Source organism: Myzus persicae, unplaced genomic scaffold, assembly GCF_001856785.1.
Source record: "Myzus persicae strain clone G006 unplaced genomic scaffold, MPER_G0061.0, whole genome shotgun sequence".
In the NCBI taxonomy this organism is placed as follows: domain Eukaryota; kingdom Metazoa; phylum Arthropoda; class Insecta; order Hemiptera; family Aphididae; genus Myzus; species Myzus persicae.
The window spans coordinates 4,095-21,838 of record NW_019104067.1 but is presented as its reverse complement, the minus strand read 5'-3'; the positions used below and the strand labels follow the sequence as shown (position 1 = coordinate 21,838).

At 28.8% G+C, this 17,744-nt stretch overlaps 1 protein-coding gene across 1 annotated transcript; it reads left to right on the top strand.

The window, feature by feature from the left end:
- Positions 1–6,604: 6,604 nt before the first annotated feature.
- On the top strand, positions 6,605–16,323 carry LOC111038290 (fatty acyl-CoA reductase wat-like). The gene is made up of 8 exons (XM_022321336.1): positions 6,605–7,001; positions 10,553–10,801; positions 11,007–11,137; positions 11,223–11,332; positions 12,567–12,756; positions 13,339–13,599; positions 14,151–14,408; positions 16,192–16,323. The coding sequence occupies exons 1-8, from the start codon at positions 6,807–6,809 to the stop codon at positions 16,283–16,285; spliced, it is 1,488 nt and encodes a 495-aa protein (XP_022177028.1). The 5' UTR covers positions 6,605–6,806; the 3' UTR covers positions 16,286–16,323.
- Positions 16,324–17,744: the final 1,421 nt, after the last annotated feature.

Genomic DNA, 17,744 nt, shown 5'->3' with positions numbered 1-17,744 from the left:
TCAATGGATTTCCCACCAACACTTCTGATTCACGATACAAGGCAAACGTCATGAATAATTAAAATTGTTATGATCAAACAATTGTTGCAAATAATTTGAAAAAATATGGTACAAGTTTGGAGGCGATACGACAAAGCCAACTTCAAGGCGGTCGACGACGACAGACAGCACAGCGTCCGGTGTGACGTCGTCGTAGACGGCGGCGGTTGACGGTGTCCCGGCTACGTCATGGGTTTTAATTAGTGTTGAGAATAATCGAATGATTAGTAATTGAAACAAAATGATAATCGAACGATTAGTAGACATATAAACGAATAATTGAAAAATGTTGGTGTTCGGGTTAAAAACCTTATACTTTCGGAGTAAAGAACCTACACTGATCCTCCCTCCTCTAGAAATTCCTGAGCACACCCCCGATTATAATGATATGAAGATATCGTACATAACTAGGTACTTATTAAACAAAGACTCGTATATTCAGCCATTATGAATAGGTACTATTATAAATATTATAAAAAAGCACATATTAGTCACATATGATATCCGTAAAATAGTTGTGTATATAATTATTTTAGAATTATTGTTAAGTGTAATTTGTCTAGCCCGAGTCTTGCCCTTGATTGTCGAAGAATAGCGGAAGCTAGACCCACAGTAAAACTTCTACAATAAATAGATACAATCGAATGACCTTTACAGCTAGGTGACTCCCTCGCCTTATCAAATACTTTATTCTATTTTGGTATTTTTTATGTACTAATGCTCTGTTTAAATCGCATACAAATTGTATGATGCAAATAGAAATGTATGTGTTGAGATACTCAAAGGGTATTTTCAATTGAACACAGCATATTATTCGAAAATTTATTTCGAAGAAATAATAGATAAGTTACATACGTGTAACACGTATGTTTATATTAATGTGGCAATATGTTATTAAATATTAAATTTATTTAAATCTAAACAAAACATTAAGATTCCAGGTAGGTAGATAAATATTATGATTTATATGAATTTACCTATAACGAAATATATTCAACGCAGAACGTTAAATTTATACAATAACGCAATTATTAGCGTTGAAGACACATTAAAAATGATTACAACCATATGATTACAACAGATTAAATATTCTAAATTAAAATAAAAAGGAAATTAATTATTTATATCATACAACTGTGGCTAGATATTCCACCACAATACAATTCTACATTTTGTTGAAAGCTTTTGCCTTTTTTTCTAACTTATAAAATCTGTGTTTTTTATTTATTTGGATCAAATCAATAATCTATTTTTGCATAGTAATTCTTATATGATAAGTATTTCAAATTACTGTTGCTGATCAATCTCTTTAAGCAATACTTGTGGTGGAAACAGGTAGTTCTTAATTAAATATATTGTGAACACTTATAAACTAGAAAAGAAAAATGTATATAAAAATAATAAAAAAGATTGGGTATTAGTAATTAATAAAAAAAATAACTATGATATGACTATGTGACAAAATATAATAGACGTTTACTTTTATTATTTCTTCTGCCAATATCTGTCTTTTTTGTATTACGTAAGTTCTATAAATTAGCAGGAAATATTGTGGTTGGGAATAAATGTCCACTTAAAAAAAAAATGAACGGGGAGAGGGGTAAATATCATACTCTATCAAAAAAACCCTTATGAAAAGTTAGCGTCTTGGAAGTGCCCGGAGTAAAATGATACAGTTATTACTTATTATTATATATATTATGTCAGTACTTGTATTTATTTCCAAAATGTATCTTATGAATAAGCATAATATTCTTAATGTCGAAATTGTTCACTAAGTGTACCAAAAAATATTTAAAAAAGAAAAGTGCAGTCGTTCAGAAATTAAATGTTCAACAATAATGCATGTATGCACGCTGTACAGATAGTTTCACGTAAAACTAGGCGTAGAACTTAAGTTATTTTCGAAAAAGTTTACCACCGACCCGATGATAGTTACCAGTTTACCAGTTTATATTAACTCAGAGTCTCGAGAGCAAACAGGCTGCTGAATAAAAACCATCGAACTGTTGCAATATATTAGACATTTTTTTATTCCAGTTCAAGTTCATGGGTTTTTAATCGGTTTACCATGGTAATGTGTAGGTAGTGGGTGGTACCAGCAATCGTATGACGCGCGTAAACAAAAATGCGTCATCGACGACGAACGCGTACCTACTAACCACTGCTTGCAGTCAACCGCAACATAAATATTATGTAGTTTTCTGTTTATACGTGTTCGTTTCGCTGACGTCACGAAAAACCCGTATGATATCCAAAGCAGGTACGCTGCACCGTGTTTAAAAAAAAAAACCAAAACAACAACAATAACAAAATCCACTCAAATGTGGTGGGAGTGGAAGTCCGTAAATCGAAAAATAAAAATTGGTCTCAGAATCTTTGGGAAGATGGATTAATCATTTCCACTGTATGTAATTATAGCATTGTACTGTACAGTATTTACGAGTCCCGGATCCCCTATCTACCTATATCTTTCTATATTCTATATGTAATATTTTATATCCTACGTCATAGGAGTGCTCGGAAATTGTTTACGCGAAAGGAGTGGCTGAGAAAATTTTGATAGGTTATCCTGCTACAATATTTTGGAAGGGAAAAATGTAAATAAGATTGATTACGGTACTGAAAATAACCACGCAATATACATATTCAATTTTAAATGGGTATAACTTATTGTTATATTATGCGAAATACATAATTATTTATTTTATATTTTTAATGTTAAGTTTCTGGACAGTGAAAATTGTTGGGGGGTAGGGGTCAAATTTCATGGCTGCTCCTATCTAAGATACAATTTACATAACATCATAATAAGGAATGTTATTCAGTGACGTAGAAGATTTTTTTTTTAAATCGTTTTTTCTATTGCAGTCTGTAGGTACTATCGATTATCGCTGGTATAAGTACCTAATATTATAATTCCTAATTTCCCAATGTATAATAACTGACAAAATTTAGTTTTGAAATAATTTATACCATCTATAAGATCACTTAAATTTGAAGAGGACGTCCATTACTTTGCAGTGCTATAAGTTTCAATTTGTCTCGTCATTTCACACATTTTTTATTTAAATAAAAAATGAAATTTGATCATTCACTTTTTTTTTAAATTTTAGGTACATAACCTTTAAAGTATAAATGTTTAAATATTTTTAATATAATTATTGATTGCATATTTACATGTTCAAGTACGATTTATGTTATATAGACATATAATTACTAATTGGTAATTAAAAAGGTGAGAATTTAAATGTTCTAAAAACAAGAAAAATGCCTTAAAAATAACAATTTATCGCAGTTATGAAAAAATTGTTGGAAAATGCATTAAAATTATTTTTATCATCAAAGAATAAACTTTTTTTATTAATTACGCAAAACAAAACTATAAAAATCATTCGAGAATCAGTTACTGACGAGACTGTAGTCAACACAACAGTACAAAATATAGTGCAATACGACTACATTATACGATGTCGCTAAAATATATCTAATCGCTAACTTCATTATATCAGATAAGCGTCATTGTATTTATCTGATATAGTCAGTAAAATCATATGTATACATAGAAATATGAATTTTTTTCTTTTACGAGAAAATCAAAATGGTTTCCGATAATAGTATGAACTAAGTATGTAAAAGTACAAATAAGAAAAAATGCCTTAAAAACCTTAAAATATCAAATAAAAGTTTAATTCTTAATTGTTTAGTATATGAATCGAATTTTGTGATTGAAAAGCATTGTTTTAGGACATTCTAAAAAAATGCAATTAAAACCCTCATCCTAGTTGTAACATATACGATACATTGGTATTCAAGGTGTTCAAACAATTTGGAAACGCTTTAATTACTGTTTGCTTTTTTTTATACCTGCATATAGAAATAACAAACAACAGTGCTACTTGTTTATTAGGTAAGTAAAATATTTAATCATCTCAATAATTACATCACATTATCATTTACCAGTCGTTATGATTAGTCTTTCTCTGTATAAATATAATTATAGTAATTAATTAATTACATATTAAATTGGATTAATCATACCTTAAATAAAATAAAAATAAAAATAATAGATAGTTTTATTTTTATTTTTTATTTAGAACTTTCAGGGTACAACTATTATAGTTCGACAATTACAATTATTACAGGTGGTGTAGATAAAATCGAGTAAACTAACTGTAGTTGATTATGTATAGTTAATACTTATACAATAAAATATAATAATTATAATATTTAAAAGATAGAGAAAAAAGGTAGCAAGACTATAATAATATTATGATAATATTAACAGAAAAAGAAAGAAAGAAATAAATAAGAATAGATTATCGATGTGAGCTAGGGAGAGAATTACAAAACCAGTTGTAAACAATTTAATACAGATAATACATGGTTATATAATATATATATATATATATATATATATATATATTACCATAATTTGCATAAATATGTACAACGTATTTATAAAAAAAAAATATCCGATTCCGTGATATAAGTTCATAACTGTAATTGTAATTGTACATGTAATTAGTCTAGTACTGGAAGCTATATATAAATATGTATATAAAAAAAAGTCCATAACTGGTAAATTATTATTACATCCACAAAAAAAACATCAAAGCTTTTCAAATATTAATTTACCAGATTGAAAAAAAAATTCACAAATTATAATTTGTTTTCAAACAAAAATAATGTAAATACTGTCGACAATAAATTATTCGTCTCATATTTTAAAATGTCTAACTAGACATAATGAATTTCAAAAAACATATTTGCACTCATAAGTATACTCACAAGTATAAGCCCTGATCTGAATAAGTGCACATAACAGTTAACATAACCCATCTGCCATCATATGACTATATGTGCCTCAAAATTTTGTTTTTGAGACAGTGTTACATGCAATTACGTTTGCGTACTAATTTAGTTCTAATTATCTAATAATTAATTATTATTCTCATGAAATCTTCTTTAATCAAGTACCTTTAATTAGTAAGTGAGTATATTTCAGAAATATGTAATCTGTAAGTAATTAAATATAATTTACACAATATGTTAATCATCAACAAAAGTCTTTCTTCGGTCATTTTAATTGCCAAGTTTGAATTTTCCTAAGAGCCGAACAACTTTATCAGATAAAAAAATTTAAAATGATAAATCTAGTGATGCTTCTACAATAGATATATGTGCTGTTGGAATCATATTAGTATTTTTGGCTATAGGTTATAGCCAAATTTATTTTTAAAATCAACAAAACTACTTCAAGTCTATGAGATAAAAACGATTTTTGAAACCACAAAATCCGAAAATTGACTTTGACAGCCATATCAACTAGCTCTACATTACAAAAGTTCTCAACATATTACATCTTTTTTAGATACATTTACAAATGGCAACAGGATAAAAACAATTAAAATTAACAAAATAACTATTTTGTATATTATTATATTTACATGTCATAATTTTATTGAACCTATAATGACAATAATATATTTATAGTACCTAATAGTGATATTGTATAAAACTCCTCTAAACGTTTAATTCACTACTCTGTTGTCTTCGTCTCATAAAAACTTTGAATTCTTATAAAAAAAAATCCACTTTTAATATTATTTTTCTATATTTCACTGGAAAATTATTTGCAATTTCAAAATTAATAAAATCTTTTTCGAAATCCACACTTCAAATATGCCCTCCAGTCCCCTATCTTATTCGTTTGTGTATTAAGCTGATACACGAGTAAAGGACTACAACGTTTTTAAATACATATTATGTTCTTGGGGAGGCGCCACTTCAGTACGTACTTAAAGTGCGTTAAATTTAAATATTATCAAACCAAAAGACGATAAAGTTATCCGTGCAGCCCGGGCCTCACTTTTTTGTTTTTGAACTTTAACCCGAGTATAGGCACAACAAAACACTTAAAAAATACTTGTAATCCGTTTAGTATACCCATGTATGTTTGTGCTGCTATGGACGTGCAGGGGCGGTTCGACAAGGCCCTGCAACAATGGGAAAAACACACATTTTTTAACAGTGATTTGAAGTCGTTTTTTTATATATTTGATATCCAACACTCCGCCGATTCATCACTTCCACGAAATTCCTGGACAAGCCGCGGGCATATAGACAACACTCGTATTCATCACATTTCACATCTCGACATACCCGTTTGCTCCTGCGCACATGTCATTGCTGTATAGTACAACATACGCATAACACATACATATCATATGGCCTATCGCAGGTACAGCATGAACGTCACACGCACATAAATATATGTTAAAACGTCTGCGGGTATATAATATATGTAGTACGTGTACGTATCTCTACGCATTTGTCGGGTTAAGTTTGAAAACCGATTTCTCAGCACTCGTGCGTGCATCATCACTGATATTATTATTATTATTATTAATAATTGGTTTTTTTTTTTTTTTTAATCGGGTTTTTTAGTTTTTGACGAACGCCTGGCGGCCCGGCGGAACAGTGGGGACGACTTTTCCCGTAACCGCAACTGCAGTATCCGGTCATAGGTAGCGTATACATATCATATATACTTATGTATATAAGGATAGAGCGACATTATCACGAGCACCGATTGAGTTGGTTATCCGCGGAGGTTCCGTGTCTCGTGCACTTTATTCGCAGTCATACTAGCTCGTCGCATATTATATTCCCAACACCGCAGCCCTGCGACTATAAAACAGTCCGTATAACAATAATTCCTTAGTGATTCGTGTCGTGCGCCGTCGAAACCGCAATAAAGTGCAATGGAAACAGCCGGTGGTATAGCCGAAACATTTAGAAACGGGACGTTTTTGGTCACCGGGAGTACGGGATTTTTGGGGAAAATACTCACGGAAAAATTACTCAGGTCTTGTCCGGTGAAAAACATCGCGATTCTCGTGAGGAGCAAAAAAGGATTCGACGCCGGCCAGAGGGTTGCAGATATCTATAAACAATCGGTAAGTATAATAATATAATATGTTTATATGTCATGAATATGTTTTGTTTCATTATTAAATAATTTACATATTGCTTGCACAAAAGTTAGAGGTTTTAACTGTATAAGTTTTTTAACGCTTGCGCCTACATATCTATACATATAAGTTACAGCCTTTAATTTTAAATATTTCTATTATAGTATTAATAGACATGTACAGATTAATTAATATATTTAAATTCCATGGCAGATATAATGCTTATTTAAAAAATAATAAATTCCAACTTCCGAGTAAAGTTATTCTTTAAGCTCAAATATATGTAGTTTAATATTATGTTAGATTTTTATTTTAATTATATACCTAATCAATAGTGTATAGATACTAATTTGTTTAGGAATAACAAAATTGTGTGGATTTTGAGATCTCATATGAGGGTTATAAAAAAAAGGTTTCAAAAAATTAATACTTTTTAGTTTTAATTCAATGTAATTATCGAATAAACAATGCATGAATTAATAATATTTGAGTTATTTTACAAAAGTTCCATATTGAACCATACAGTTCAAATACTAAATACTAAGAAAATTAATCTAAATATACAACTTACAGTCCAGCCTTTTAACGAATTTTTCCAGAGTTAAATCGTAAAGTTTTCAAACTTTGAAAAAAATTTGATTATGGTTTCCCGATTTAACAAAATAAAATCTTAATCACCCGGAAAGCGTTCACCATATCTTGGCTTTTATGTTAAATTGTTCAGTTTCTTACAATTAAGTTTGAAAACATTAATTTTATCACAAAAATACGTCGATTCAAAAATATAACTGACAAAACTTTCAACAAAAATATGCATTTATATAATATGTTTGTAGCTTAAACAGATGAACTGTGAAATCCATCGTTGCAATATTTGATGTGGTGAGCTTTAATAGTCTATACATGCTGCGAGTAAACGGCCACTACGTATAGCACTTTTTTGGATGTTCTAACATTTTCATAATATTTTATTCTATAAAATGACTTTTTAAATCACTGGACTATTATAGTATATAGGTATTATTTATCACTCAAAATTGGTGTTGTCATGAAATTAAAGAAACATCCTCGTAATTCAAATTTTTAAACCATCATAAGACTATTTGAGTATGAGATTTTATATTTTAAAACGACAGTGAGATTATTAATTTTAAAATATAAATTTAATAGGTATAACAGTTTTATGGAGTTTTACAAATCGAATTACAAGGATGATTGTTTATAATTTCAGTTGTCAGTATTATATATTTATATCGATACAATTTTAAAATAGGAATTTTTATATTCTCCCATACCATCAAAACGTTATTCATAACTGTATAACGAAAAAATGTTCAAAAAATAAACGTTATCAACAAACGTGAAACGAAAAAACTAAATACTATTAAACATAATAATAGATTATCATCAATCATCAATCAAATATTAACAATAAACGTAAATGTAATGTAAAAAAATTATTTCAAATAACGATGTTCGAAAATATAACTTTTGTGCTTTTTTTTACGTCAAACCTGACATTATTGTTTTTATTTTATTTTTTTAAACTTTATTGGCATGAACTATGTAAGGTTGGCTAATTTTGTTAGACTTAAGATCGTGACGTATAGTATGTGTATCAATATTTGAGTCGATAGCCTTTAGATCATTACCAATATTAATATTATAATTATTATTTATTAGATCATTTTACAAGTTTATTAAGAATCGTTGTTTCTTGGTACTCTTCTAAAAAGTTCAAAGTTACGACGGGTCAACTTCCGATTTCACCTCATTTGCAAGGATTATCAGTAGCAACCATTTAAATATAAAAAATAATAATATTAATTTGTAATTTCTCCTATTATTAATGTAAACCAAATGTCGATTTCCACCTTCAATCTCAAAATCCTTGTTTGAGGATCTCTTTAAAAAGTGGATTTTGGATAATACTTTCTTAATGGGTCTTTGCATCATAAAACGAAACTACTGAACAAATTTCGTGCTCATAGCCTCAGACCTTCAGTGGTTCCGCCTAGGCTTTAGGCGATGTTGAATTAGTCAGTCATTTTATATATTATATAGTTATAAAGATTCGTTATTTGTTGCTATGGTTTTTTAAAAATTGAATACGTTAATGTAATATATTATTGTATATATTTTTTCAAACTATTTTCTTGACACTGATAATTTAATATTATTACTAACAAAACGAATTAAATAATTAACTATTAACTTACAGTAGACATCAAATCATGGTAGTCAACATTTTAATTTAGATAAGAAGTTGGTTAAAAATATAATTTTGCATAAAAAATACAAACTTCTACACCTCATATTATATAATACTTGGATATTTAATTTCACAATTAATTAATGTTTGGAGATTTCCTCAACGGAACTAAATTAAATCAGTTATAATATTGAATAATAAAATGAATATTTAATATTTCGACAGTTAATAATTAATAATTCATTAGTACATAATCTATAATAATATAATAAATATTTACAATATCTTATCGTAAATTAGTAAAGATAATTTCTTTTACTACCTATAATATAATGTGAATAAAAATGTTGAAATAATAAAATTCAATGAATTGAATATTTTAATATTTTGTGTAATATAACAATTTTGAAAAAATGCTTTTAGATTCTGAGCTGAGCAATAAACGTATTGGTTTTAAATGATTTGCATTTTATTTATAATTTTATTTTTGTGTCTGTAGTTGCCTTAACAGTACTACTTTACAGTAAAATATTAAAATGATCGATCTGGGACTTTGAGATGAGTGGTTTCTGGTAACAAATTGAATCTTATTGGTATTTTGGGTCAAAAGTAAAAAGATATCGGTACGTTTTAAAATAATCGAGAAAAATTAATACCGAAAAATTAACTTAGAACAATACCAGTTTTCGACATCGTCAATTGTTTTTGTAACTTAAAAAGGAATAACCGTATGGATTTTTATCAAATATTTGTATTTTCATCTTATAATCATTTAGTCTTAAATAGATATATATAGACTTATTTTATACCACTAACTATTCGTATCGTTCTGCAGCACGTGATATTTACTTGTAGGTTGATTTTGTTTAAAACAATAATATTTTATGAAAAAATCATAATGACTAATATTAAATAATATGTACGATGCTTTTGATAAAGATTAGTGAACAACTTACAACATGCCGTATTTCTTATAAAAAAATTATTAAATATTAAAATATAAAATTAATATTTGTAAGACATTTTTAACAAATAACTATACAGGCTTATACACCACGCATCTCCGTTCAGATCGACTTATTAAAATATAGCATATAAGATACATATTTATTTGATATAAATACATTTTAAAATTGTTTATCGCATTCAAGTTAACATATTCATTACAGCTCAATTCTACTAACTTTAACTTTTTTTTAAAATATTATATGTTGCATATATTATAACACACACATTTGCTTGTTCAGATAGCTCAGAATACTGATAATATAATTATGATGTGTTTGATTGTTTCAATAATAATATTGTGTTTTAATCTAAATAGCTTTTCGACCGACTTCGTAATGAAAAACCCGATTTCATGGACCATATTAAAGTCATTGATGGAAATATCGAAGAAGAATCGTTGGGTTTATCAACAGCGGATCGTAACTGGATTATGGAAAATGTGAATTTTGTTTTTCATTGCGCAGCCACGATCAAATTCAACGAAGCTCTGGAGTTGGCGACCAAAATAAACATTCAAGGAACCTACAACCTTTTGACATTAGCTGCGCAGATGAAAAATCTTAAGGTACAAGTTCGCAGTTTGCATAGCTATGCTGACGTACTGCGTATGCGCTTAATAATATAATAAGTACAATGCACTTATTTGTGTGTACAAAACCGGTTTATTTTTTTTGTAAAATATCAACAGACGTGAGACGAAAGACATGAAAATAACATTTTATGTAATTCCATACAATACAATTAACTCAATGTCGTTAATTATTTCGCAGGGTTTTGTGCACGTGTCGACCGCATATTCGCACTGTCCCAGGGATGAGATCAGAGAACAATACTATCCGACTCCGGTTACGGCCAAGGAGCTAAAAAACATGCTGGGGACAGACGATCTGTCTGAACCTAAGTAAATATATTTTAATAAAATATAACGATGTAGATGATGGATAATTTTTTTCGGTGTATAATAATTATTTACAATTAAATAATAGAATTCTGGAAAATTGGCCAAACACGTACACTTTTACAAAAGCAATCACTGAAGATTTGATATCAACCAACGAAAACCGCTTGCCTATTTCCATTTTTCGTCCATCGATTAGTAAGTGTTTATTTGATCTATATACATAATATTACAATCATTAATCTTCAGGTATATTATACGTTATATTATATGATCTATTTCTCTGATCTAAAGTCATTAGTTACAATAATAACACGTAGAAAAAATAATAATATTATGTTGTACCTATGCCTGTCAGTTAATGATTACTATTTATATTTTATTCTGGCTGATTTGTAAAAGTAATCAAGTACTCGCGTTAAATGTTCGATGTTAAGTTTTTAAAAGTGACTAACTTTAATATTCGTTACCTATGACGTATTCTTAAAAACAATTCGGTGCAGAACTTTTGAAGTTGCAGTCACTTAACACCTGTAAGAATTACCGATGGATACCTATAAATATAATGTCAAATATGTGTGGCATAAAGATTTTATCGATTATGTATCGTATCCACAGCGTGACAAAAATGTGCTTAGTACTATAAAAGTGAAGATATCCATTTAAAGTTTAAACATTAGGTACCTACCATAAAAGTGACTAACTAAAAATGGCTACAACTTTGAAACTAAGTCCGACCGGAAATTAACACAACTATTTCCAATAGGTAATAGTAAATAATTAATACCTTAGTATGTAATAGTAATACAGTAATGGTAATACACTAGTCTGCTTGGGTCTTTAGATATTTGAGTTTAAGAAATAATAAGGGCCAGCCTAAATATAGATCTCCCGAGCCGAAATTTGTGTTCAGTAAGCTCCTAAATTAAAAACATAGTCATAATACAGTGCAGGGATAACAAGAATAGCTGTAATAACTTGACGGATTTCCTGTATTTTATTTTATTAAATACCATGCACAAAAAATAATTAATACATACATTCATTATAACAATAATATCATGATGAGACAAATATATTCAAGTATTTATTTTTTAAGCTGATATGATTTTTTCAATAAATTCGTTTTATAGTTTTTAAAGATTAATATTTTAAAAACGATGAATGAAAATGAGCAAATGATTTGTTGGATATTCTCACTAAATAAAGACTTAAACATGTTTCTTCAAATCAAATGCCTCAGATGCATATACATACATAGTAAATATTTTTTATAATACTCTCCCCACATTGGACATTTCTGTATACCTACGCCATAGGCCTGTAAATAAAATATGAATAATTACTCAAAAACCACTGTATAATATTACACTCGTAATTTTGTGTAAGTAGGTATCTAAATACTTTTATAATTTATTTTTATGTTTTATAGTCGGGTGCACGAAATCCGAACCGGAACCAGGATGGTTGGAGAACATGAACGGGCCTACAGGAATATTAACCGGTGTCATAGTCGGATTCTTAAGAACACTTCAAATTTCCACGGACAAAGTAACTGATATAATCCCAGCGGATTATACTGCCAACGCACTCATCAGTGTTATGTGGGATACCGTTAAAAGGTAGATGATAATATATTTTAACAATAATTAATAATATTATGTGACTGAAGTTATTCATTTTTTTTTCGCTGTAACATACTTTTTATGAAATAGAATTAAAGCACCACAATCATATCAATAAAAATAATTTTTATTGAGACAAACTATTTTAAGACAAGTTATTTTTATTATTGTTAGTTTATACCTAAAATTGTTTTGGGGGTGCATATAAAAAGTCACATTTTCCACGGTGACGAGGGGGTGAGGAAAATCCTAACACAGTGTTACATTACTGAGTAACATAATTTATAGTCCTGCTCCTGCAGTACTATGATAGATGTTGTTTATATGGTGCTTGATTTAAGGGTGACGTGAGAAGACGGAGTCCTTCTTTTAAGAAAATATTTATGCTTACCCATCGTAAGTAAATCCTAATCAATAAGACATTTTCATATTCAGTTACGCACATTTTATTTTTATACACTTTTGCTCCCCCTTCTGATTTCCTCCCAAATCAAGCACTGTGCAGTATATAGCTAATAATATTTTATATTTTATGCACACGCGTTGCTGTATAATACCATTAATTTCGATCATTTTCAGACATCAAGACAATGATAATACAAACGAACAACCAAAAATCTATAATTTTGTTTCGAGCACTGATAGCCCGTTGACATGGAATGAATACATCGGAGGAATGACTGAGCATTACTATGTGTCACCTCCTTTGCGGTCAATGTGGTACGCGACTTATATTATGTACACAAACTTATGGATCGGCATGATTTTGAAATTTCTCCTGCACCGGATACCGGCAGCATTTGTGGACTTTCTTTTAATCATAAGCGGAAAAAGTCCCAAGTAAGTGATTTATTGTGTTATTTAATTTGAAACAGTAGGCACCTATTTTACGGTGATAACTAAAGCCATCTTCTTCAATATCTCAAAAAGATATATTTATATTTTATGTACAAGCATTAATAAAGCTAGGTCAACTAACTATAATATCATTAACGCTTTACGTTGAGTTATTAGTGCATACAAAGTGTGTAAGTTAAATTTAATGTTGAAAAAGTTACTTTACTTTCTTTTTAGCTTGTAAGAGTTACGACTTCAAGTTAGAGTGAAAAAAGTGGGGATTATAATTTGTAATGTTACTCACATTTTACAATAAATATGATTTTTTTGAAATCTAACAAATTGTTTGTTACACCCAGTATAACTTCTGTAAGCTATTCTATTATATACGTTTTGATAATGTATTGATATTTCTAATTTAACTCCAAGTTCTCAAAATAATGACCATTGACGAAAATTATACTGTCACGTGCATAATGCACGAGTTAATAATTGGCAACCTATATATATATATATATATAATACTATTTTAATTTAAAAATATTTTTGAACAGAATGTTGAAAATGTATTCGAAAACAGAATTTATGACTGGCTTACTTCGTGTGTTTACTACGAACCAATGGAAATTTGACAACAGCAATAGCGTCAAATTGTTATCGTCACTGAGCATCGAAGACCGTGACCAATTTGAATTCGGCATGGAAAATTTCGACTGGAAATCATATATCAAAAGTTATTACTACGGAATTAGAAAACATGTACTACACGAAGAATTGAGTAACCTGGACAAAGCAATATCTAAAAACTGGAAGTATGTATTCATCTATGTACGGATATTAGTACATGGGTAATGGGTTCTATCACACACCTTCGCTACAATATTTATAAAAAATTTAAATCTTTTTGGTGGAAATGAGTCGACATAAGTCACAAAAATGAGATAAGAAGGGAGTTCATAGAAAGGCGTTTGGGAATTAGACCGCAGTTAACATTTAAAAAAACGAGTACGGTAACTTGACCATCAAAATTTTACATTTATAAAAGGTGCATCCGACCCCATAATTGGGTCATTACTTAACTAATACCTTCAAATACTTTCATTCACATATCAAAAATAACTTCAATTTATGTCATAACCAAAGATCCATAGTTTTTTAATGTTTTATATTGCAAAGTCCACATTTACAATCAAATATTCACACTACAATTTTAGAAGCATAGCTAAAGTCATACAGAAAACCAGGAAACAGACTTTGCCTGACATAATTAGTAGGTATATTCTAAAACGTAATGAAGAAATACTCACGAAGGTTTGATTTTGTACAATCTCTAACTCATTATTTAAAAATAAATAATTGTTTTTGGCTTATTATTTATATAATTACTATGATATTTATAATTGCACTATGCAGCCATGTTATTTTATTGAATGAATGAAATACCTGATGAAAAAGTATAAATGTGATTTGTATCAACTGCATTTAAAATTAGGTACCTATAAAGTTATAAGTAATTTTAAATAAGTTATAAAATATATATGGGGCCAGTTACTAGTACTCTTTAAGCATTTTGTAATTTTGTTGTGGCGCAATACCCAGATAATGAAATAAAATATATTGTGTTCCATTGCCGACCGCTCATATAATATAGTTGTTATAAATGCATGCAAATCGCACTTCGCTCTCTATTTAATTCCAGACATTGAATTTAGAATTTTAGAACTTTATCGTTCAAAAGTGCCAAACTTACCTATAAACGTATCAATAGATTTATTTTATTGCTAGCATGAGTTTTACCTATAACTGTGTTAATCTTAATATGATTTTTATAATATTCTGCTTAATATAATTTATTATATTGACAAATAATGACGATTTATAAACACATATATCGTAATATCTATATTATTGATATATAAAATACTATTGGCACTTTTATATATTTTCATAATCAAACTTACTAATTAGAACATTAAATAATTATAAAATTATCTTGTTTCGCAAAATAATTTGTAGATATACCTATAATTGAAATTGGCACTTCCCTGTATCATTTCCACTCTAATACTTATGTGTGTGTGAATTTTTTTTAAATCTTTGAAGTTTTAGTGTCATATGCACCTATGTAGATACGTATCATGAACCCGTCCTGGGTATGCTCCTATCTGCAGTTCTCTAATTATCATCTATATACTCTGTAAATGTTTATAATTAAAAACCTCATTAAAAACTATATAGATACTAACGTGTCAGGAATCAGGATCGTCAAAATATTTTGCATCACATTATAAAAATAAAATATTATAATATAGGTAGGTACAGCTTCTTAGAACTCAAAAGCTTTAATGCGCTTCCACAACAAACGCGATGTAAGGACGAACTACGATTGTTTAGAGATTTCCTCAATAACTTATAAATCTTTAAATTATTATACTAACGCTTTTCGGTTTTAAATGTGGCGTGTGAAATGTTAAGTGTCAAGATACATTCACACAACCGTCCTGACCTAACCGCTTATGAATTGCGGATAAAAAATACTTAGATACATTTTTATTGATTTACCCAAGTATTAATACAATTGTTTTATTTTTCCAGGTTGTTCTGTCTGCATAAGGTGTGCGTCGTCCTTTTTTTCTATTTCATATTTCAACTGTGTTGGACGTGTATAAAATATGCATTTACATTTTAAATTTAATATAATATTATTGGTGTATTTAATATGATACAATATGATTATATAGCCATATGACTACGAAGTGATAAATTATAAACAATTTATAGTGTTAAAAATGTATACCTATTATATTTTATTAAGAAAACATCAATATTTTTATGTACCTATTTGTAATTTGTATAATTACACTGTAGACATATTATTTATGTATAAATATACCTACCTAATATATTTTATATTATTTTACATGAAAACCAATCTTCGCATTTCTCATTTCATAATTATACAGTGGCAATGTATTATAATAATACATATACCTACTTGTGTGTCAGAATATATTTTTCTATGGCTGGTCACTATAATGTATAAAAACCAATAAATAGATCACAAACCTGTGTTGTGTTGTTGTTTTTATTGCTATAGTTGACTTTTGTACCAAGTACATGTCTCTTTCACATATAAAATTACATGTGGTTTTATTTTTATTGAACTAGGGGTACTTTTAATTTTTTTTGCCAAATATTTGTGCACTTCTCATCTATTTACACGGCTTACATACCCAACATAATAACCATGTCCATAAAAAACTGCTTCGGATAATATATATCTAAAAATTATTTAAGACAATTAATTAAATAATATATTATTTTGAAATAATTATATACAATACCTGTTATTGTCAATTGCCAGACTACACTGCAACTGCAGTTCAGCCAATGAGTACTCTTGATATTCAGTAATTTAATCTGTTTCAACAAATAAATGATTTACTGATAATCTGAAATAAAAAATGTATCGTGTCATCCAAAGATGTCAAAAACTTGAAAACTGATAACAACATATTATATTATAATATCTAACATCTATGGCAAAAGTCGATCGTCGTCACTCGTCGTCACTCGCCGGAGACGATTCACAATTGTAATAATTTCATTGAACAAAAGAGAAATGTGTAGGGCAACCATAAATATTTGCTCACATATTTCATTCTACTCAAGTAATTTTTATAAAGAATCTCGATTTTTACAGTTCGGATTTAGATGAAGAAAGAAGTTCCTCGATATGGCGTCTGCACTCAAGATATGTCTTTTCAGCTATATATTTCCCGAAGAGTCGATGTATACGTAAGTTTGATTACCTATTCTTTTGGGGCTTACATATTTTACTTTTTAGTCTCAAAATTAAAATTTATTGTCTCACACAATTTGCTAAACGGGTAAAGTAGGGGCATATTTTTTGTTCCCGAGCGCGCAACACAAAAAAATACGCTTATAGCACAAACGACGACGGCATATCCAGGTCGCAGAATATTAACATAATTTATACAATTAAATAGATATAAATAATGTTATACATACTAGTCATACTACAGTAGTACAGTACACGGGAGTTCTTATGTCCCTCAAAATTCAACAATTTTTATTTTTAGTTTATATACATGTTAAGTAACTTATGAATATTACTATGTCGTTTG

Excerpts from the sequence above, each read along its gene's own strand:
- LOC111038290 (XM_022321336.1), top strand. The coding sequence starts at position 6,807 with ATGGAAACAGCCGGTGGTATAGCCGAAACATTTAGAAACGGGACGTTT. Across the intron at positions 10,802-11,006 it reads CGCAGATGAAAAATCTTAAG|GGTTTTGTGCACGTGTCGAC; the intron begins GTACAAGTTCGC and ends ATTATTTCGCAG. Across the intron at positions 14,409-16,191 it reads GCAATATCTAAAAACTGGAA|GTTGTTCTGTCTGCATAAGG; the intron begins GTATGTATTCAT and ends TTATTTTTCCAG.